Source organism: Hemitrygon akajei, chromosome 29 (assembly GCF_048418815.1).
Source record: "Hemitrygon akajei chromosome 29, sHemAka1.3, whole genome shotgun sequence".
Lineage (NCBI taxonomy): Eukaryota > Metazoa > Chordata > Chondrichthyes > Myliobatiformes > Dasyatidae > Hemitrygon > Hemitrygon akajei.
This window is the reverse complement of record NC_133152.1, coordinates 46,628,273-46,653,257: the sequence shown is the minus strand read 5'-3', so window position 1 is coordinate 46,653,257 and position 24,985 is coordinate 46,628,273. Positions and strand designations below refer to the sequence as shown.

Sequence of the window (24,985 nt, the reverse complement as noted above, 5' to 3'; positions counted from 1 at the left end):
CACTGAGAATATCAGCTGTAAAGTCCAACACTACAATTAAAGGGTAGGGTAATTGGTCATTGTAAATTGTCTCGTGATTATGTTAGGGTTAATCGGGGTCGAGAGGCCGCTGGGGCAGCACAGCCCGAAGGGCAGGAAGGGCCTACCCCATGCTGTATCACAACAAAAATAAATAAATAAGGAAGTGAACCTGTAGGCTGTGGAATCAGTTCAGTGTTAGGTGAGTGGCGTTATCCACGCCAGTTCAAGAACCTGATGGTTCAAGAGTAATAACTTTTCCTGAACCTGGTGGTGTGGGACCTAAGGCTTCTTTACCTCCTTTCTGATGGTAGCAGTGAGACGAGAGCGGGCCTAGGTGGTGGGGGTACATGATTAAATGACTGGCATGCCCAGGTCTCCTCTAACAGAACCATCATCTCAATGACCTGGAGAGCTAGGTTGGCTGGAGTCAAGACTTAATGCTTTGGCTCTTGGTAGGGTCACCATGCCAAGCAGGTCAAAGGTTAGAGGCTAGTCTAAGAGTGGTCCACCAGTCCTCCAGGTTCGGGGGTTCTGCTCAGGGCTAACAAACCTGACTGGTCAAGCAAAATTTTTACAGAAACAGGAATGAAGAACCATTCTACATCTGAGCGTGATGGTATTCCTAACTGTCCATTGGGACTTGCATGACTGAAACGAATGAAAAACGAGCTACTGACTCGATGAAGGAAGTCCTGAACACCACCAGAAATGGAGAGCCTTCGTCGCTGTCCTAAACGCCAGCGGTGTTACGGGCAGTCGAGAGCAGAGATGTAAGGTTCTCAAACAATTCAAAGCCTTGTGGTTTTCTTTGTGAATACAATGAATCGATAATATTAGTCATATTATGTCAGCAATAATACACAAGTATTCTGTTGGCACTGAAGATCTGTAATATAAACTAATAGACAGTGTCTGTGATGACAGTATCTCCTGAGTGAGCGAGTACTGGTCTGACCACCGATGCTCTGGTTCCAAGTGTGACAAGCTTTAAAACTGGTGCTGACGTCTTTGAGATCAGTGAGACCCAACTTCAGGAAAGGTGAGTTCTGACCACTGTTGCCCCACGATTGAACCCCCAGAGCTGTCTGCTGAAGGAAGTCGCCCCCCCCCCATCTTACAGCTCAGATGTAGATAGAATATTAGCCCTGCATTTCTGTGCTGTGAACGTGGTTGTAGTTATTGCAGCTCTAGAACCTACACTTCATTAGGCTCACCTGTGCATCTGCTCATTGATGCAAATATCTAATCAGCCAATCGTGTGGCAGCAGACATGGTCAAGCACTTCAGTTGTTGCTCAGACCAAACATCAGAATGGGGAATAAGTGTGATCTAAGTGACTTTGACCATGGAATGATTGTTGGTGCCAGATAGGGTGGTTTGAGTATCTCAGAAACTGCTGATCTTCTGGGATTTTCACACACAACAGTCTCTAGAGTTTACAGAGAATGGTGTGAAATGCAAAATACATCCAGTGAGTGGAAGTTCTATATGTGAAAATGCCTTGTTAATGAGAGAGGTCAGAGGAGAATGGCCAGATTGGTTCAAGCTGACAGGAAGGCAACAGTAACTCAAATAACAATGTGTTACAACAGTGGTGTGCAGAAGAGTATCTCTGAATGCACAACATGTTGAACCTTGAAGTGGATAGGCTACAGCAGAAGACCACGAACATTCACTCAGTGGCCACTTCTTTATGTGCAGGAGGTACTTTATGAAGTAGCCACTAGTTCACTGTATATGTCCGGATACCAAGGTAACAACCTTTAAAAGTGCAAGTTCCACATAATAATTAATGAAAGGTTAGCTGTGAGGTATTGTAATTTTGATGTAGATAGGTCACCATGGATGTGATGGACCAAATGGCCTGTTCATGTGTTGTGTGATACTGTGACTCTATGACTGTCACAAATCAAATAATGGAAGTCTTGTGGCCTTACTCAGAACAGACAAAGCATCTTCTATTCCATCGGGTGTGTATCCAGACTGTGAGCGTCCAAGGCTCCCAGAGTATGCTCTGTTCCTCCGACTTCCTGAGTGTGACCTCCTGTAACTTCCTGGCTTTGACCCAACAGCTGTTGATGAAAATTAAAACAGAATTGGTTATTAATTCTGCCAAACAACACTGGTTCAAAGCACTGCTGTCCAGCACATCAGTAATCCATTCTACACCTTCGCTTCCAACTTCAGCAGACACTTGTGCCCATTTCATCCACTACAGATGAGGAACACCCTAATCATTAGGCCATTCAGCCCATCAATTCTGCTCCATCATTCCATCATTCTGATTTAATTTCTCTCTCAACCCCATTCTCCTTCCTTCTCCTCGAAACCTTTTAATGACCTGACTAATCAAGAACCTATCAGCCTTCACTTTAAATATACCCAATAACTTGGGCTCCACAGCCATGTGTGGCAATGAATTTCACAGATTCACCACCTTCTGGCTAAAGAAATTCCTCCTCATCTCTGTTCCAAAGGGATGTCCTTGTGTTCTGAGGCTGTGCCTCTGGTCCTAGATTCTCCCGTTATTGGAAACATCCTCTTCATGTCCACTCTGTCTAGGCCTTTCAATATTTGACCGGTTGCAATGAGATCTCCCCCCGCATCCTTCTAAACTCCAGTGAGTACAGGCTCTGTTGTAATCACTACAGTTTAGCACCACTATGACTGTTCAGATCACTTTGCATTAAAATGGACGTTGTTTTGTTTTTATTCTGATTGCAATCATTCCAGCACCTCTATATAATCTAGTTACATATATTTATTTATTCATTGAGATACAGTGCAGAACAGGCTCTTCCAGCCCTTTGATCCACGCTGCCCAGCAACCCCCAATTTAATCCAAGCTTCATCACAGGACAATTTACAATGACCAATTAACCTAATTGGTACGTCTTTGGACTGTGGGAAGGAGCAGCTGGAGGAAACCCCAGTGGCCACGGGGAGAATGTACAAAGTCCTTACAGAAACTGGTGGGAATTGAACCCGAGTCTCTAACCACTATGTTACCATGGCACCCTAAATGCCGACTTTGGTGGGACTCGAACCCAAAACCTTCGAATTAGTTCATCGCACCGGCTGCAAGTGTGGTCTAACCAAATCTTAATTAGATCACACTTATAGTATTCTGTTCAGTTCTCATTACCTCATTGTAGGAAGGATGTGGAAGCTGTAGAGAGAGTGCAGAGGAGATTTATTAGGATGCTGACTGGATTAGAGAACATGCCTTACGAGGAAGGGTTAAGGGAGATAGGGCTTTTCTCTTTGGAGAGAAGGAGGATGGATAAGAAGTGGCTCTTGAACTGAATCTCCCAACTAATGAAAACCAACATAACCTACACCTTTGTAACCACCCCATCAACTTGCCCAGCAACTTTGATGGTTTTATGCATGTGGACCCCAACTTCTTCCACACTGCCAAGAATCCTGCTAGTAATCTTGTACACTGCCTTCTGGATGATGGGGTGGAGATATCTCTCTACCAACAGAGGTGTAAGGCACTCCTTCCTTCCACTAGTCTGCAGGTCACCCCTGGGCAAGATGTAGCACCTGATAAGCCCCCAATCAGTGTCATGTGAATCCATGGGAGCAGGTGGTGGATGGTCATATGAGCAGCCGGTGCATATCACAAGTCCTGGTTATACAACCATGATACCAGGCAGACGATCTCTGAAGAGTATTGATAATGGCTGGGGTCACCCATCTTGTAAAGACACTTCCCTGAAGTAGGCAATGGCAAACCACTTCTGTAGAAAAATTTGCCAAGAACAGTCATGATCATGAAACCATGATTGCCAAGTCATACAACACAGCACATAATAATGATGATGACTTTGCTTTCAAGTTCAAACTTCCAAAGTGAATTACTTCACACTTTTCCAGACTGAACTCCATTTGCCAGTTCTCAGCCCAGCTCTGTACCCTGTCAATATCTGATCGGAAAACCTAGGACACCGTTTTACACTATCCTCAACACCACTACATCTGGAGTACTGTATACAGTATTGGTCTACATCTAGGGTCAGGGTATCACATAATAGAAATGAAACAGACCATTCGGCCCAACTGCTTCATGCCAACTGAGATACCCATCCATACTAGTCCCATTTGCCAGCATTTTGCCCGTTTCCTTTTCCGGAATGAATATTCCAAGTGGGGTCTAACCAGGGTTTTATAGAGCTGCAAAATTACTTTGAGGCTCTTGAGCTCAATCCCCTGTCTAATAAAGGACAACACACATTACACCTTCTTAACCACTCTATCAACTTGCGTGGCAACTTCATCAGATCTATGGGCAGAACTCTGTTCCTCCTCTCTGCTAATTCCTGCCATTACCCTGTACTCTTCAGGTTTGACCTTCCAACTGAATTAATTCACTCTTTTCTGGATTGAACTCCATCTGCCACTTCTCAGCCCAGCTCTGCATCCTATCAAAGTCCAGTCGTAACCCTTGACAACCTTCTACACCATCTACAACACCATCAACCTTTGTATCATCCTTCGGATGTTATGAATGTAAAGTGAATGAAGAGAATGCTAGATGACACAGAGCGATGACTCATAAAGATTAAAAGTTATGAAATGGTAACTAACGCTAATGTCTAATTTAATAATTCAGATACCCTGTTGGATTGCTAGAGCGAAACAAACAATGATTAAATGTTCAATTAAATGAGTACATCCTAATACCTTTGATTTTCTTAATACTTCCAGGAAATCTAAATGAAGAATTATTCAGCAGCTGCTCAGTTGTGATACAGTTTCTTCAGGAATACAGAGGATAACTGTAATATTAATTGTTCCTGATGGACTACAATAACATGCGTCTGTCTATTCCATCTGAACCTTTCAATCAGTGATGCAAAAAATAGCTTTCAACGTGCATTTGATTTCCTTCCGCTGTTCCGCCAACGCTGAACAAACTTCACTGAGAAAGCCCCTGAGACTCAGTCTTATACCTTTCCAAACTTCACAGGTAAACAGAGTGCTAGAGAGAGCTTTTGATACATTTTGACCAGTCCTGATAAAAGGTCTCAGCCTGAAACGATGACTGCTTCTTCCCTCCTGACCTGAGGAGTTCCACCACTATTTTGTGTGGATTTCCAGCATCTGAAGTTTTGACATGTTGGCTCTCATAAATCAGACCTGGCTTCAACTATCACCTTCCAGCCTCTCCCCACCTTCTTATTCTGGCTTCTTCCCCCTTCCTTTTCAGTCCTGATGAAGGGTCTCAGCTTGCGATGAGCATTCTTAATTCCTTTCATAGAGTCACAGAACGGTGCGGCACAGAAACAGGCCCTTTGGCCCATCTAGCCCATGCCAAACTATTAATCTGCCTAGTGCCATCAAACTGCATCTGGACATAGCCTCCATACCCCTTACATCCATGTATTTGTCCAAATTTCTCTTAAATATTGAAATCAAACCCACAATCACCACTTCCACTGGCAGCTCGTTCCACACTCTCACCACCCTCTGAGTGAAGAAGTTCCCCCTCATGTTCCCCTTAAACATTTCATCTTTTACCCTTAACCCATGACCCCTAGTTCTGGTCCCACCCAACCTCTGTGGAAAAAGCCTGCTTGCATTTACCCCGTTTATACCCCTCATAATTTTGTATACCTCTATCAAATCTCTCCTCATTCTCCTACACTCCAGGGAATAAAGTACAAACCTATTCAACCTTTCCCTAAAATTCATCTCCTCAGATCCTTGCAACAGCCTTGTAAAATTTCCCTGCATTCATAGATGATTTCCATAGATTCTGCCTGATCTGTTGAGTTCCTCCAGCATGTTGTGTGTGTTCCTCTGGATATCCAGCACCTGCACAATATCTTGTGTTGAGTACAGGAGTTGGGATGTTATGTCGAATTTGTATAAGATTTTAGTGAGGCTAAATTTGGAGTATTGTGTGCAGTTCTGGTCACCTTCCTACAGGAAAGATACCAATAAGATTGAACGAATATAAAGAAAATTTGCAAGAATGTTGCCATGACTTGAGGATCTGAGTTATGGGGAAAGGTTGAATAGATTAAGACTTTTTGCCTGAAATGCAGAAGAGTGAAGGGAGATTTGATAGAGGGTTACAAAAGTATGTGGGGTATAGATAGGGTAGATGAAAGCAGGCTTTTTTTTACTGAGTTGGATGAGATTAGAACTAAAGGGCATAGGCTAAGGGTGAAAGGTAAAATATTTAAGGGGAATCTGAGGGTGGTGTAAGTGTGATAAAACTGGTGATAAAGATTTAGGTTTACTTGTCACATGGAGACATGGAATCTTAAACTGAAATGCTTCATTTCTGTCAAATCAAATCAAATCAAATCAGCGAGGATTGTTCTGGGCAGCCTACAAGTGTTGTCCAGCTTCCGGCACCAACGTAGCATGGCCACAGCTAACTACGCCTAACCTTTGGAATGTGTGAGGAAACCGGAGCACCTGGAGGAGGAAAGCCACACGGCCAGGGCAGAGAACAAACAAACTCCTCACAGACAGCAGCAGGAACTGAACTCTGATCAATCATCGCTGGTGTTGTAAAGCAATGCTCCTAACCACTATGCTACCGTGCGCCAGTGGAACTGATGGATACCAGTACGATTATATCATCTAAAGAGAAGTTGGCATGTGTATGGATGGGAGAGGTATGGAGGGCTATGGGGTGGGTCAATGGGACCAGGCAGAGTAACAGATTGGCATAGACTAGATGGGCAGAAGGGCCTGTTTCTGTGCTGTAGTGCTCTATGACTCTATGGTTCAATGTGCAAGTGTCTGGCAACAGCATTAATCCTGGGTCAAGTTGATAGGAAGGCAACAGTAACTCAAATAACCACATGTTACAGCTGTGGTGTGCAGATTGGATGAAAATTGTTAAAGTGGGGGTGCCCAGAGAATGGAAGAATTTCCTTTTTGTAACTGCGATCATTCCCTCTCAATCGCTTGGACATACTGTTAAATAACGAGCAATATTCTGAAGAACCTGTTGACATTAGGTCAGCATAGCACAGCATATTACCTGAACTTGAATACTCGATAACGTTTGGCAGATACTCTTTGTTGTCGAGATAGATAGGGACAAAAGCTGTGTACTTGCTGATGACATTGCACACTTTGCTGGTTTGAATTGCGTTCAGCTGGTATCTTCGTCCAGAGCCTGCAGCCCAAAGGCAAAAATCACATGCACATTTGGTAATCTGAACTTTGGTGTACTGATAAGATCATTGTAGAGAAATACTCACAGTGGCCACTTTATTAGGTACACCTGTACACCTACTTGTTAATGCAAATATCTAATCAGCCAATCATGTGGCAGCAACTCAATGCATAAAAGCATGCAGACATGGTCAAGAGGTTTGGTTGTTCAGACCAAATGTCAAAATGGGGAAGTAATGTGATCTAAGTGACTAGAGTGATTGTTGGTGCCAGACAGGGTGGTTTGAGGATCTCAGAAACTGCTGATCTCTTGGGATTTTCATGCACAACAGTCTCTAGAGTTTACAGAGAAAGGTGTGAAAAACAAAAAAAAATCCAGTGAATGGCATCTGTGAGTGAAAACACCTTGTTAATGAGAGAGGTCAGAGGAGAATGGCCAGACCAGTTCAAGCTGACAGGAAGGTGACAGTAACTCAAATAACCACACGTTACAACAGTGGTGTGCAGAGGAGTATCTCTGAATGCACAACACGTTGAACCTTGAAGTGGATGGACCACAGCAGCAGACCATGGACATACACTCAGTGACCACATTATTAGGTACAGGAAGTAACTAATAAGATCGCCACTTGTATATATGTATTTGTTTAAATTAAATAATATATATTTGCTATGATCAGCTGTGTCCACTTCTGGTCTTGTTTAGCATTCACACAAAACAAAATTTATTAATGACAAAACATAGATACTCCCCATAGCATATCCATGGGATAAATAACAATTAAATTATATTTCAGTAACTCTGTGACAATTCATTATCTGCACAAAATGCTGGAGGAACTCAGCAAGCCAGGCAGCATCTATGAAAAGAGCACAGTCGATGTTTTGAGCCGAGACTCTTCAGCAGGAATATTGTGTTCAGTTTTGGTCGCCTCGTTATAGGAAGGACGTGAAAGTTTTAGAGAGGATGCAGATGAGGATGCTACCTGGGTTAGAGAGTGTGTCCAATGAGAATATGTTGAGCAAGCTCGGGCTTTTCTCTCTGGAGCAAAGGAGGATGAGAAGAGACTTGCTAGAGGTGTATAAGACGATAAGAGGCAAGGATAAACTATACAGCAGAGACTTTTTACCCTGTATGGAAATGGCTAATATGAAAGGGCATAACTTCTGGGAGATTGTTGGAAAGTTTAGAGGTAGTTTTTTCACACAGAGAGTGGGATGCATTGCTTGGGGAGATGGCAGAAGCAGATACATTAGGGACATATAAGGAATTCTTAAGACAGGCACATGGATGAAAGAAAAATGGAGGGCTATGTGGGAGGGAAGGGTTAGATGGATCTTAGTGTAGGTTGGCACATTGTGAACAAAAAGCTCTGTACTGTGTTGTAACGTTCTACGTTTAAGAACGGTTTGTAGAGCTATGGGAAAAGACAGAAATGTTCTACAAAAAAGGGGAACCTCAATGCTTTAAGTTCTTTGTGAAAAGTGAACTTGGACCTGGGAGGCAAAGTGCTGTGAGTGGAGACACTCACTGGGAGTAGATTTTAATTTGCAGATGTAAGTTGTGTTTCCCAGACATCAATCAATTCTCAGGCTCCAGGCAATCCATTACGCACAGACGGGGAAATAAACACAGAGGAAACACAATTAAAAATTAATATTTACAAGAGGTTCTGCAAGTGCTGGATATCCCGAACCACACACACACAATGCTTGAGGAGCTCAGCAGGTCAGGCTGCATCTATGGAGGGGAATAAAGTCAAACTTTTGGAAAGCGACCCTTCATCAGGACTGGAAAGGAAGGGAGCATGAGGCAAAACAATGGGGGGGGGGGGAGGTGAGTAGCTGGAATAACAAGTTGGGAAGGGAGGAGGAGGAGTACAAGCTGGCAAGTGATAGGTAAGGGGGAAGGTGGGTGGGGGAGGAGGGATGAAATTAAAAAACTGGAAGGTGATAGGTGGAAGATGTGAAGGGATCTGATAGGAGAGGAGAGTGGACTATGGGAGAAATGGAAGAAGGAGAGGAATCAGGTGGAGCTGAATAGAAGGGGAATGAGAGGTGCCAGAATGGAGCATGGGAAAAGAGAGAAGGGTGAAGGAGAAGAAATTACTGGATGTTGGAGAAATTAATGTTCATGCCATCATGTTGGAGGCTACCTAGGTGGAATATGAGGTGCTGCTCCCCCAACCTGAGAGTGGCCTCATCGTGGCAGTGGGAAAGGCCATGGACCAACATGTAGGTATGGGAAGTTTAATTGAAATGGGTGGCCACCGGGAACCTTTTGTGTTCAACAGAGCAGTCGGCAAAAAGGAATAGGGGAGTGCTGAAATAAAAAACTTATTTTGGACGTAATTGGTAGCTTTAACTCAAATTTCCCAGGACGTTGATTTGGTGGCTGCTCATTGACATTTTCTGTATGAACAATGTGGTCATGCTTGTAACTGAATGTAACAGACCTCGTGTCATGCACTGAATGCAAGTATTTCTCTATTTACAAGCATTCTAATCATACATTTTCACTGGCGCGGTGATACAGGCACAGTGAGCAGTCTGCTTACAAATTACAACTCTTTTTTTCATCATCTTGAAAGGTTCTCTGCCCAAGAATACACTTTCCAAAATATATTAGTGATCTGGCTTCTAAAGGGGCAGTTCAGTTTGTATGACCATCATTTCCTGTTTATATACCACTTCGTGCGCAGTTTTTATTCTGATTTGAGGCAAGATATTCATCTCCATCCATTCTTTATTTGCTCTTGAAACAGCAACATCTTTTCACTCTACTGCTCTCAGAGTAAGAAACACAATTAAAAATGAACATGGTGGATTCTGATTAATTGGGGCACTTCAGGACCAGTACATTTTGGCCCAATTAGCTGAAATTTCACAGAAATAGTAAAAAATGTATAAAAAAGATGAACTACCAGTTAACTGAGTAACAATTTATGTATTTAACTGAAATACAGAACAAATTAGAACACTACCAGTACTACTACAGTACTATAAAACTGTGTATTAGTTCCTAACAGTTATCGATGGAGGAAATCATCTTGTGTACACTGCTGTGTTCTTTCGGTTGACTGTGAACATATTGGTACAAACACCTAGGGCAGATAATGGACAGCCTTTATACAATGTGTTTGATGATTTCATCCTCCAAATCTTCTTTTTTATTGTAACATTCAAGAGGATTGATGTTACCTTCAAATCCTTTGTAGTTCCTAAATTGTTGAAGTAGTGAAATCATTTCATTTTCACTCCCAGCTTTTTCTGGCATCTCCAGGCCTGAATGTTTGAAACTGCAGTGAGCGAAACAGTTCTGAATTGTCTTACTGCTTACTTCTTGCCAATTATCAGTGACAAAAATCACTGTTTCGTGAACACAAACACATACCACTGATGCTATTTAAAAACTGTTCGCTCTAAGTATGACATAGTGCTTAGCAGTCATGTGACTGATGCTAGTTAGAAACTGCAGCAACAATCTCCTGACCCAATTTAGTGGCATAATGTCTCAAGTAGTGAAAGGAATCCAGGCTATTTTTATCAATAAGTTTTTGTTCTTTAAGAATTGTCCTAAATAAACAGTTGCCCCAATTAACCGATGGTCCAATCTACTGTATTTAAAAGAGGTTCTGCAGATGCCGTGCGTGTGGACACAACTATGCAGCAAGATAAAACATCTTCTCATTAAAAACCCTGAAAGAAAGTTTCCATCTTGTGTCATGTTTGATAAATTGTTTAGCTCACTGCATAGCTGCGTCCACATGCACATTGAGGGCAACAGAGATAAAATCTTTTGACCAGCCATTTCAACATGAAATTTTACTTGACAAAGCATTTTTTAGAAACACAACCTTCCGTAACTTGAAAAATGATTGTTCTCTTTATGGTCATCGTGTAGAGATGGGTTCTCCCTATCCAATACGAGTCAATGCAGAGAAAATTGACAAGGACGTCGCCAGCCCTTGAGGACCTGAGCTTTAGGGAGATGTTAGGACTTTATTCCATTGAAGAATGGGGGGAGATTTGAGAGAGGTATACAAGATTATGTGAGGTATAGATAGGGTACATGCACTAAGGCTGTGACAGACTAGGACTAAAGGTCATTGGTTAAGGGTGAAAGGTGAAATGTTTAAGGGGAAAATGACAGGAAACCTCTTCACTCAGAGGGTGGTGAGAGAGTGCAAGGAGCTGTTAGAGGAAGTGGTGGATACAGGTTCGATTTCAACGTTTAAGAGAAATTTGGATGGGTATATGGATGGGAAGTGCATGTAAGGCAATAGTCTGGATACAGATTGATGGGACTAACAGTTTTACACAGACTAGATGGGCCAAAAGGCCTGCTTCTGTGCTGTCTGTTCTATGATTCTATGACCCCTTCATGTCCTTACCCTGTTCTAGCTCCGCCTCTTTCTCGGCCAGTTGCTCAAAGTCTCGGATAAGGGACTTGGCTGCCAGCTGGTGGATTGTTTCACTCCACAAGTCTTCCTGCGGCGTCTTACAGTTTGCCCGCTGATTAAGAAGTGACTGAAGATCGAACGTGACTTCCCACTCAGCGACTTTGCCACAGAGCAACCCAGAAATGACTGCCTTGCAATCGAGCTTGCTCTGAAGGCAGCCTGCATTACAAATCTGCGACTGCTCTTGGAGATCAAATGATGGCTCATCTTCGAGAGTCGAGGATCGATAGTGAAAATATCCTAAAAACAAGATTCAAGAAATAGTGCTTCAAAAGAGATATTAAAATGCAGACAGATCCATAGATGTGCTAATCTAACGTGTCACAGTCAAAGTCAATTATCAATATATATAATAATATTTAAATATAATATTCAAATATAATATTCTACACTCAGTGGCCACTTTATTGGGTACAGGAGCCCATGGAGTATATTCACAGGTGTGTCAAACAGGATGAATCAAGTGTCAAAGTTCAAAGTAAATTTATTATCAAAGTACATTCATCTTGTCACGTACAACTCTGAGATTAATTTTCTCGCGGCCATTTACAATAAATCATAATAGAAAAATAACAATGAAAGACTGCACAAATTTGAGTGTTCAATCAGCATGCAAAAGACTCAACAAAGTGTGAAAATACAAAAAGAAAGAAATAATAATGATAAATAAATAAGCAATAAATATCGAGAACATGAGATGTCAAGTGCTTGAAAGTGAGTCCATAGGTTGTGGGAACATATACAGGGGGCAAGTAAAGTTGAGTGAAGTTATCCCCTTTGTTTCAAGAGCCTGATGGTTGAGGAGTAATAACTGTTCCTGAACTTGGTGGTGTGGGTCCTGAAGCTCTTGTACCTTCTTTCTGATGGCAGCTGTGAGAGAGAGAATGCCCTGTGTGGTGGGGTCCCTGATGATGGATGCTGCTTTCCTGTGACAATGTTTCTTGTAACCATGGTTTCTCAATGGTTGGGAGGGCTTTACCTGTGATGGACTGGCCGTATCCACTACTTTTTGTAGGATTTCCTATTTTAGGATTATGTAATGTAATAATAAAATATAGTACTATAATAGTAAATCCATTACCATAATAGTGTCCTATAAGCTCCCAAGCCAGGTGAAGTGAGGATATGACAGAAGAAAATAAGATTTAAAAAATACTTTGAGGAAGGTAGACATACAACAAGGAGGTTAGGGCTTGATCCACTGGAGCATAGGAGAAAGAGTGGAGATCCTATAGAGGGATACAAAATTATGAGGGGCAGAGGCAGGGTGAATGTTTGCAGGCACTTACCCCTCAGGTTGGGGGAGACTGGAACTAGAAGTCATACGTTGACGGTGACAGGTGAAAAATTGAAGTAGTCCCCTTTAGATTCCCTTTAAAAATTACTTTATCTAAATAAGGAAAAGTAAGATAAGACTTGAGGGGAACCTAAGGAGAAACTTCTTCACTCAGAGGTTGGTGCGGGTGTGGAATAAGCTGCCAGTGGAAAAGATAGATGCAGATTCAATTGTAATATTTAAGAGAAGTTCCAATTGGTATGTAGATGAGAGGGGTATGTAGGGCTATGATTCAGGTGCTGGTAGACAGCACTAGGGAGAAGACCGGGTTGGCATTCCCTAAATGGGCTGAGTGGCCTGTTTCTGTGCTATTGTATTTTATGACACTGAGAATAGAAAGCAGATAGTAATTGTTAAATAGATTGCTTTCGTACTGCCTTAAAACCGTTACCTCTCAGCTATGATGAAAGTTCATCAGCAAGTTAATTTGGATAGCACTTTTCAAACACTAGGCAGTTCAAAGTACTTTACATAAAAGAAGATATAGAAATCAAATGTCAAGATTCAGACAATATATTAGAGAATAAAATCACACAAAAATAGATTTGATTAATAAAACTTACAGTGCCAAACATTCTAATTAAAAACTACAACAAAAAGAAAAGTTTTAAGCCTCAATTTAAAAGAGCTTAAAGTTGGGGCAGACTTCAGATCCTCTGGAAGGTTATTCCAGATATGTGGAGCAGAGTAACTAAATGCTCCTTAATCATGTTTAGATTTGACCCTGGGGTTGGTAACCCACCCCAGATGACCTGTGATCTCGGGAAGGTTCATAATACATCATGATAAAGGTGTTGTATTTTGGCCCCAGACCATTCAGTGCTTTCGGGCAGAACCATCTCTCTTGAGGCAAAGAATTCTATCATTCCATGATTTTCTCATCCTGTAAGTGAATTGTTTACGTATAGCTTTTCATAAAAATCTATTGTATTTCTTTATCTTCTTGTAAATGCCTGAAAGAAAATGAATCTCAGGGTAATACACGGTGACATATATGTACCTTGATAATAAATTGACTTTGGTTTTGTCGTTGAATTAGACCATAAGATATAGGAGCATAATTAGGCCATTTGGCCCATCAAGTCTACTCCACCATTTCATAATGGCTGATCCATTTCCCTGTCAACCCCAATCTCCTGCCTTCTCCCCATAACCTTTCATGCCCTGACTAATCACGAATTTATCAACCTCCGCCTTAAATGCACCCAGAGACTTGGCCTCCAAGGGCTATGAATTTCACCGATTTACCATCCTCTAGCTAAAGAAATTCCTCCTCATCTCTGTTCTAAATGGACATCCCTCTATTTTGAGGCTGTGCCCTCTGGTCCTAGACCCAGTCACCACATCCTCTCCACATCAGCTCTATCGAGGCCTTTCAATATTCAATGTTTCAATGAGATCCCTCCTCATTCTTCTAAATCCCAGCGAGTACAGGCCCAGACCCTTCAAACACTACTCATATGATAACCTGTCCATTCCCATAATACTTCTCATGAACCTCCTCTGAACTCTCTCTACTGTCGCTCCGATATTGGGTTAATTGGTGAAGGTATCTCATGTACTCTGTAGTACAGTGTTGAGTAATCCCAAACACCTTGAATGACCTGTGTGTGTGGCTAGGTTCCAGCTAATGACAGTGGAATTATTGATTTATGTATATCTAGACCACTAGTTTAACAAATGTCCTCTTAAAGAAACAACCTAATATTTCCTGATGCTCTCCGTAAGAAATGAATCAATTTAAATGAAACGTAAATTAAATTTCCGCCTAATATTAGATGCACCATTAATTTTGAGAACAGAAATAAGATAATCGTTTCCATATAGACCATAGGACCATAAGACATAGGAGGAGAATTAGGCCATTCAGCCCATCAAGTCTGCTCTGCCATTCCATCATGGCTGATTTTTTTTATCCCACTCAACCCTATTCTCCTGCTTTCACCTCATAACCTTTGACACCCTTGCTAATCAAGAACCAGTCAGCCTCCATGCTAAATATACCCAATGTCTTGACCTTCACAGCCATCTGTGGCAATGAATTCCACAGATTCCTCCCCTCTGGTTAAATAAATTACTTATCATCTCTGTTCTAAATGGACACCCCTCTATTCTGAGGCTATACCCTCTGGTTCTAGACTCCCCCACTACAGGAAATGTCCTGTCCACATCCACTCTGTCTAGGCCTTTCAATATTCAATAGGTTTCAATGAGAATCCCCTTCCCCCCCCCCCCCCCCTTTATTCTTCTAAACTTCAGCAAGTACAGGCCCAGAGCCATCAAATGCTCATCATATATTACCCCCTTCATTCCTGGAATCATTTTCATGAACCTCCTCTGGACCCTCTACAATGTCAGCACGTCCTTTCTTAGATAAGGGGCCCAAAACTGCTCATGATACTCCAAGTGAGACCTCACCAGGGCCTTATAATTCCTCAACATTACATCCTTGCTTTTATATTGTAGTCCTCTCGAAATGAATGCTCAGATTGCATTTGCTTTCATTACCAACAACTCAACCTGCAAATTAACCTTTAGGGAATCCTGCATCAGGACTCCCTAGTCCCTTTGCACCTCTGATTGTTTCTCCCTATTTAGAAAATAGTCTATGTGTTTATTCCTTCTATCAAAATGCAACAAAAGCAGTATTCACAAGAAAAACAATAAGCATTTAATGCCACTGCAGCCTTGTGTGTCTCTGTGTTAATTCGATTTCCCTCTCCGCAGATTCAGCCTAATCTGCTGAAGATCTCCAGCAGATTTATTACTGAACTGTCAGCTCTGTAGTTCCTCCCTTCAGATAGTCACAAGCCTCTCAGGCAGATGGAAATCTGTCTCCAGCTGCTGTTGGGGACATCTAGACTTCAGTGCCTAAAGACACATCCAAGAATTTAATTTGAGCCCAGCAGCGTTGTGACTGGCTTTGTTCTCAGAGATTTCAGATCTCTGTAATTTCCCAACCAGACCAGTAAATGTTTGCAACGTCTGTCACCAATACCACATCAATTAGATTAACTGGCTGTTAAATCAGTTCACTCGGTGCACAGCAGGGATGGACTGAAGCTAGCTTATTATGTTTTATCGCTGCTAATTAAATCTTGTTGCAAGCCACATCCTTACTAACAGTGAGTTTGAATAAACTCCTTTTATATAAAGTTGTTGAGTCAATTCGATAAACCTCTGTAAGTTTGTAGATAGTGGCCCTGTGATGCTGCCGAGTGGAATAGTGGGTAGCTTCATCAGTCTTACTGGAGGGAGATAAATACAAATCCTATCAAATCCTGGTCAAAATATGAATACAGAGAAGATTTACAAGGTGTTGCTGAAATTTGAGCACCTGAGTTACAGGTAAAGGTTGAATGGGCATTATAGACTTTATTCACTGGAGCATAGGAGGATGAGCTCAAAGTTCAAAGTAAATTTATTATCAATGTATGTTTATATCACCATATACAACCTTGAGATTTATTTTCTTGCAGGCATTCACAGTGGAACAAAGAAACACAATAGAATCAATGAGAAACTACACACAGACAGACAATCAATGTGCAAAAGTAGATCAATTGTGTAAGCTCGAAAACACAAATAATGCTAATAATTAATAAATAAGTAAACACAAATAATAATGAGAACAAGAGATTAATTTTCTTGCAGGCATTTACAGAAAAATGAAGACATACAGCAGAATTTATGAAAAACTATACGCAAAGACTGACAAACAACCAAAAGAAAAGACAATTCTGCAAATAAAAATAAACAAACAATACTGAGAACATGGTTGTGGAGTCTTTGAAAGTGAGCCTGTAGGTTGTGGAATCAGTTCAGAGTTCAGGTGAGTGAAGTTATTCACACTGATTCAGGAGCCTGATGGTTAAGGGGTAATAACTATTCCTGAACCTGGTGGTGTGAGCCCTGAGGCTCCTGTACTTCTTGCCTAATGGCAGCAGCAAGAAGAGAGCATGGCCGGGTTGGTGGGGGTCCTTTATGATGGATGTGCTTTCCTGTGGAATAAAGGGAGATTTGTTTAGGTATACAAAACTATGAGGGGTATAGATAGGCTAAATGAAAGTAGGCCTTTTCCAATGAGTTTGGGTGAGACTAAGAAGAGTTCATAGGAAGGGTGAAATATTTAAGAGGAAACTAAGGGGGAACATCTTCACTCAGAGAGTGGTGTGAATGTGGAAGAAGCCACCAGAGGAAGTGGTAGATGTGGGATCGATATCAACATTGGGATGGTCCAGCTGTGGGTCGATGGAATTAAGCAGAGTAGCAGCTTGGCTCAGACCAGATGGATGAAAGGGCCTGTTTCTGTGCTGTGGTCTCTGTGACTCTAACCAGTTATCAAAGTGATTTCCACCCGTTTCAGGTTCAGATTTTCAGTGTCCCAGGGACTGGGCTTTGGTGTTGATGTGAGGACCTCTCCTTGAATTTGTATCCATTAGGAAGTATAAAAGGATAAAGATTCCTTATGCTGGATCATTCTGCACCTGGCGTAATATGAAGCTCTCAACATAGAACATGGAACACTACAGTGTAGTATGGTGGAGGTTTGAGACCAGTGCTTTCCTCTGCTAGACGAGCTGCTGACCACGGCTGACTAATCTGCCATATCTGCCTCTACCGCCACCTCTGGCAGCGTGTTCCATGCACCCACCACTCTCTACGTAAAGAACTTACTTCTTACATCCCGTCCCCTATATTGTCTTCCAATCACCTTTAAAGTATGGCCCCGAAATTAGCCATTACTGTCCTGGGAAAAAGTTTCTGCCCACTCGATCTATGCCTCTCACTATCTTGTACACCTCTAGCAAGTCACCTCTCATCCTCCTTCACTCCAAAGAGAAAAGCCCGAGCTCACTCAGCCTATCCCCAGAAGACATGCTCGCTAATCCAGGCAGCATCCTGGTAAATCTCCTCTGCACCCTCTCTAAAGCTTCCATATCCTTCATATAATGAGGCGACTCAAAGTGATCAGAATATTCCAAGTGTGAGCCAACCAGAGACTTACAGAGCTGCGATATTACCTTAAACACCAAGTACACTGCAGATGCTGGGGTCAAAGCAAGGCGTACTAGAGGAACTCAGCAGGTCGGGCAGTATCCGTGGAAACGAGCAGTCAACGTTTTGGACCGAGACCCTTCGTCAGGACAGACTTCATCCTGACAAAGGGTCTTGGCCCAAAACATTGACTGTTTGTTTTCACGGATGCTGAGCTCCTCCAGTTTGTTGTACGTGTTGCGATATCATCTTGCAGCTCCTGAACTTGTGGGTTTTCTCCATTCCTTGCACATCGCAAAGATGAACAGGTCAAGGTTAGTGAGTTGCGGGCATGCTGTATTGGTGCCAGAAACATGGCGATGTTTGGGGCTGTCCACAAGCACGTCCCCGGACTGTGTAGGTCATTGATGCAAACAATACATTTCACTGCATGTTTTGATGTACACATGACAAATAAAGCTGATCTTTAAAAATCTTTTTTTGTTAGTGCTGAACAGAGGTCAGTGATCTCTTAAGTATTTCGTGGCATGTATTTCCAGGATGACAGCCTTTACTTTTCTTTCATTCTTGTACTCAAAAGCATAAACAGTACCAGCTGGCAAACAGTGAAGCAGAGGCTGTACGAAGAAGACTGTACTTTGTAACCACAATAAATCAGTGCAGTTCCACCACTTCCCCTGTCTAGATTCCAATTGTGTTGAATTCTCAACACTATTAAAGAGAAGTATCTCATTAAAACAAGTGCATCACATAAAAGATGCATTTAATAACTAATTAGCTTCTCCGCATATATCCTATTGTTACTAAGAACAATAGCTTGCAATCACGAGCACACTGGAGAAGATTAGAATTCAGCTGCTTTCCCGTGGGTTACCTATGATTCATATTACTAAACACAACCTTTCCTTACAGTGTCATCCCACCTTTTCCTCACAAGCCTGACCATCATGCAGCTTCGCTGATGGTTTACTCTGAGCCCGACCTCGCTTTAGTAAATCCCTTTTGTGACACTAATTTACATTTTCCTTTCTTCATCAGCTTCCCCCTCTCATTTAATTTGAAATGGAGTAGCTATTACAATGGCTCTTGTACTTGACAAAGTCAACGTCACTGTCAAAAACACAAGAGATGCTGGTAATAAGACAAAGTGCTGGAGGAACTCAGCAGGTCTATGGAGAGAATAAGCAGTTGATGTTTCGGACTGAGACGCTTCATCAGGACTGGAAAGGAAGGGGAAGAGGCCAGAATCAGAAGCTGGAGGGAGAGGGAGGAGGACAAGCTGGCAGGTGATAGGAGAGACCAGATGGGGGAAGGTTAAACATAGAAACACAGAAAATAGGTGCAGGAGTAGGCCATTCAGTATGATCATGGCTGATCATCCAACTCAGAACTCTGTACTTGCTTTCTCTCCATACCCCCTGATCCCTTTACCCACAAGGGCCATATCTAACTTCCTCTTAAATATAGCCAATGAACCGGCCTCAACTGTTTCCTGTGGCAGAGGATTCCACAGATTCACCACTCTCTGTGTGAAGAAGTTTTTCCTCATCTCGGTCCTAAAAGGCTTCCCCTTTATCCTTAAACTGTGACCCCTCGTTCTGGACTTCCCCAACATCGGAAACAATCTTCCTGCATCTAGCCTGTCCAATCCCTTTAGAATTTTATACGTTTCAATAAGATTCCCCCTCAATCTTCTAAATTCCAGTGAGTATAAGCCTAGTTGATCCAGTCTTTCTTCATATGAAAGTCCTGCCATCCCAGGAATCAATCTGGTGAACCTTCTCTGTACTCCCTCTATGGCAAGAATGTCTTTCCTCAGATTAGGGGACCAAAACTGCACACAATATTCTAGGTGTGGTCTCACCAAGGCATTGTACAACTGCAGTAGAACCTCCCTGCTCCTGTACTCAAATCCTTTTGCTATGAATGCCAACATACCATTTGCCTTTTTCACCGCCTACTGTACCTGCATGACTTCAATGACTGGTGTACAATGACACCCAGGTCTCGTTGCATCTCCACTTTTCCTAATCGGCCACTGGTCAGATAATAATCTGTTTTCCTGTTCTTGCAACCAAGTGGATAACCTCACATTTATCCACATTAAATTGCATCTGCCATGAATTTGCCCACTCACCTAACCTATCCAAGTCACCCTGCATCCTCCTCACAGCTAACACCGCCACCCAGCTTCGTGTCATCCGCAAACTTGAAGATGCTGCATTTAATTCCCTCGTCTAAATCATTAATATATATTGTAAACAACTGGGGTCCCAGCACTGAGCCTTACGGTACCCCACTAGTCACTGCCTGCCATTCTGAAAAGGTCCCATTTACTCCCACTCTTTGCTTCCTGTCTGCCAACCAATTCTCTATCCACATCAATACCATACCCCCAATACCGTGTGCTTTAAGTTTGCACACTAATCTCCTGTGTGGGACCTTGTCAAAAGCCTTTTGAAAATCTAAATATACCACATCCACTGGCTCTCCCCTATCCACATCTTAAAAAAATTCTATAAGATTCATCAGACATGATTTTCCTTTCACAAATCCATGCTGACTTTGTCCAATGATTTCACCTCTTTCCAAATGTGCTGTGATCACATCTTTGATAACTGACTCTAGCATTTTCCCCACCACCGATGTCAGACTAACCGGTCTATAATTCCCCGGTTTCTCTCTCCCTCCTTTTTTAAAAAGTGGGGTTACATTAGCCACCCTCCAATCCTCAGGAACTAATCCAGAATCTAAGGAGTTTTGAAAAATTATCACTAATGCATCCACTATTTCTTGGATTCCTTAAGCACTCTGGGATGCAGACCATCTGGCCCTGGGGATTTATCTGCCTTTAATCCCTTCAATTTACCTAACACCACTTCCCTACTAACATGTATTTCCCTCAGTTCCTCCATCTCACTAGACCCTCCGTCCCTTACTATTTCTGGAAGATTATTTATGTCCTCCTCAGTGAAGACAGAGCCAAAGTAGTTATTCAATTGGTCTGCCATGTCTTTGTTCTCAATGATCAATTCACCTGTTTCTGACTGTAAAGGACCTATATTTGTCTTGACCAATCTTTTTCTTTTCACGCATCTATAAAAGCTTTTACAGTCAGTTTTTATGTTCCCTGCCAGCTTTCTCTCATAATCTTTTTCCCCTTTCCTAATTAAGTCCTTTGTCCTCCTCTGCTGGTCTCTGAATTTCTCCCAGTCCTCAGGTTGTTGAAGCAACAACCTCCGTTGTTGAAGGTTGATGGAGAGGGGGATGAAATAAGAAGCTGGGAGGTGATAGGTGGAAAAGGTAAAGAGATGAAGAAGGAGGAATCTGATAGGAGAGGAGAGTGGACCCTGGGTGAAAGGGAGGGAGGAGGGTCTCCAGAGGAAGTTGATGGGTGTCTGAGGAGAAATGAGAGGAAGAGCCAAAATAAGGAATGGAAAAGGAGAGAAAGAGGAAAGGGAATTGGAGAGATCAATATTCTTGTCATATGCACAAGTATTGTTGCAATGAAGCACAATTAGAACAAAAATATATATATTTACCCTACTCCAAGATCATTCTACTGCTTCCCTCCATTGTTCTATCATCCATGTGCCTACCTATCAGTTTTGTAAATGGGGCTAATGTATCTGCCTCCACCACCACCTCTGACAGGTCTTTCCACGCACCCACCACTTCCTGTAAAAAAGAATCGTATCCTGGTCCTTCCCCTATATTTTCCTCCAATCACCTTAAAGTTATGCTCTCTTGTATTAACCATTTTGGCCCTGGGAAAAAGTCTCTGGCTGTCCACTCTATCTCTGCCTCTATGCTTCTATCAAGTCACCTCTCATCCTCCTTTGCTCAAACTGTCCTCATAAGACGTACCCTATAGTTCAGTCAGCATCCTGATAAACCTCCTCTGCACGCTCTCGAAAGCTCCCACATCCTTCCTATAATGGGGTGACCAGAAATGACCACAATATTCCTAGTGTGGTGTAACCTGGGTTATACATCTGCAACAATACCTCATGGCTCTTGAATTCAGTTTCCCCCCAGTAATGAAGGCAGCAGGCTCTTGAATTCAGTCCTTCAACAAGGCATCGGAGCAGAGACGATGGGCTGAATGGCCTAATTCTGCTCCCAACTCTTATGGTGTAATCTTTCTTTTCCTTTTAAATCTTTTTATTGAATTTTTCAAAAACAGATACTTAACGGTCATAGCAGTGTAATCTAACAAATCTCAGACGGTTGATTACACGCATACTCTGAATCCATAATTCAGTGAACTGCAAACACACATTCCTTCCCCAAGACTCACATCACAGTAACTTCTGTACGTAAAAAAGACAGGAACTTAATTTGGTTTTTAAAAATTAATCTGAGGAATCAAAATTCAGAGAAGAAAATCTTGAGCTGAGACATCTTACCTTGCTCCTGATGTTAAATTGCTGATTATTTCACTTTTCTAAAAGCTGGATAACATTCAGCTTTCACTTACCCAACACACATTCCTGATTAATTATTCATATACCAGTTTATAAGTTTTAACATCCATCTTTAACTCTGTTGGGGCACGTGGGACTGAGCCATTAAGGCATTAATAAACATGTGTCTGATCAACCATGCCAGTTGTGAACCGCCTTCTGCAATCAGCAGTGAATGCTAATTAGCCCTTGGCAGCATTCGTGTGTTGCGACATCCACGTGACAAACCGAGCTGCTTTTCTGTCAGAATCAGCGAACAAAGCATCTCCCTGGCCTGATCCAAAATTGATACGTCTGATAAACCTGTTATTATTTCATGACAAAGCCTTCCTCCCTAAACAAAGCAGATAACCACAAATTCAAAATTAAAATGCTCCCATGGGAAACCTCAGCATTTAATAAAATGTCAGTTTATATGTGATTTTCTGACATGTTCCGTGAACTTTAGAGATTCCGTATAATGTCCTTGTTCATGTAAGAGCTGTCTATTAACTCTCAGAATTGGTTAAGACTGAATTTCAGATTTATTTATCACAGTGATATCAACCGACACAACTTCGGGATCAGCTGGGGGCAGCCCACAAGTGCCACCACACATTCTGGTGCCAACAGGGCATACCCACAATGCTCAGCAGAAAAGACAGAACGCATCAAGCAATAAGATATGTGCTTTCCAACCATGTGATCCAGACCTTATGAAGCTTATCATACGAGGAGTGTTTGACGGCTCTGGGCCTCTTCTCACTGGAATTCAGAATAATGAGGGTGACCTCATTGAAACTGATGGAATGTTGAAAGGCCTCAATAGAGTGGATGGGGAGAGGCTCGTAGGGCTGGAAGGGTTTGTCCTGTGCTGCATCTCAATAGATAGATAGATAGTACAAGTCGTTCCTTCTCCAGGAAAGGATTCTGCCTGCCTGCTTCTCACAGTTCCAGAAACTTCTATCAGGTCTCCCCATCAGCCTGCGGCACCCCACAGTAAACAATCCAACTTGCCCTGCGCATCTTTAAACATTCCCCCTTCACCTTACATGGTCTTCCTCCTGCACAACTTCTCATGGTCCCAGAACAAATCCTACACAGTCAAGAAAGCTCACCCACTTTCTGAGGAGAGCTGGACCTTGCACACCTGTTCTCACAGCACTCTACAGATGTGCAGTAGAGAGAATCCTGACCAGCTGCATCACTGTTCAGTACAGAAACTGCACTGACACAGACAGGAAGCCTCTACAACAGGTCGTCAAAGCAGCCCAACACATCACTGGCACCAGCCGACCCACCATCAAGGACACATATGCAGAAAGGTGCTGGAAACGGGCCAGTAACATCAGGAAGGATCCCAGTCCCATCAGTGGGGAGGCTACGTAGCATCCACACCAGGACCACCAGACTCAAAAACAGTTACTTTCCCCGAGCAGTAAGGCTGATCAACACCTCTTCCCACTACTTAATTATTTCTGGTCAGTCGCCTTATGTCAGTTTATGGACATGCAATCAATCACTATATATAAGCTATCTTGTGTATTTATATTTATTGAATTGTTATTATTATTATGTTCTTTATCTTTTGTGATTTTGTTTTGTGCTGCATCGGATCCAGACTAAGATTTATTTTGTTCTCTTTAAACTGTATACAAGAAGTGACATTAAACTATATTGAATCTTGCATTTTGAAGTGCAGGTCCTCTCCTATTTGATTCTACTATTCTCTTTGTGTTTGACTGGTGAGCCCTGTTTCTTCACATAATAAGAGCCAATATTGAACAAAGGGGAGCCACTGGCAGTGGGCTGCTCGTAAAGGATCAGCAAAGAGCTCGAGCCGCAGGAACACATTTATTGTTATAACCAAGACATATAAGTTGACAGTATAGGGTTAATGACGGGATTCATTGCAGTGTGGAGGAACAGAGGGATCTTGGGGTCCATGTCTATAGATCCCTCGAAGTTGCCATGCAAGTTGTTCGGGTTGTTATGAAGGCACATGGTGTGTTGGCTTCATTAGTCGGGGAACTGAGTTGAAGAGCCATTAGGTAATGTTGCTGCTCTGTAAAACTCTGATTAGACCACGCCTGGAATATTGTGCTCAGTTCTGCCTGTCTCATTATAGGAAGGATGTGGAAGCTTTAGAGAAGCTGCACAGGAGATTTACCAGGGTGCTACCTGGTTTAGAGAGAGTGTCCTATGAGGATAAGTTGAGCAAGCTAGGGCTTTTCTCACTGGAGAGAAGGAGGATGGTGTGTTGCTTGATGGAGGGGTATAAAATGATAAGAGGCATAGATTGCGAAGATAGCCAGATACTTTATCCCAGGATGAAAGTGGCTAATACGGGGGGGGGGGGTTGATTTTAAGGTAATTGGAGGAAAGTCTGAGGGGGATGTCAGAGATACGTTCTTTACACTGAGTGATGAGTGCATAGAATACCCTGCTAGAAGTGGCGATAGAGGCAGATACATTACTCTCCTCCATAGATGAGACCACACAATATAGGAGCAGAATTAGGCCATTCAGCCCATCAAACCTGTTTTGCCATTCTATCCTGGCTGATTTATTATTCC

The 24,985-nt window shown here is 42.3% G+C and overlaps 1 protein-coding gene across 1 annotated transcript in view; it reads right to left on the bottom strand.

The window, feature by feature from the left end:
* The window catches only part of vwa5b1 (von Willebrand factor A domain containing 5B1), a 168,542-nt gene that overhangs the window by 31,752 nt on the left and 111,805 nt on the right, over positions 1 to 24,985 (bottom strand). Inside the window, exons 17-19 of the mRNA XM_073032499.1 lie at positions 11,562 to 11,870; positions 7,031 to 7,168; positions 1,959 to 2,093 (exon numbers count right to left, since the gene is read on the bottom strand). Of these exons, the coding sequence (XP_072888600.1) occupies positions 1,959 to 2,093; positions 7,031 to 7,168; positions 11,562 to 11,870 (582 nt within the window). The remainder of the gene's footprint in view (positions 1 to 1,958; positions 2,094 to 7,030; positions 7,169 to 11,561; positions 11,871 to 24,985) is intronic.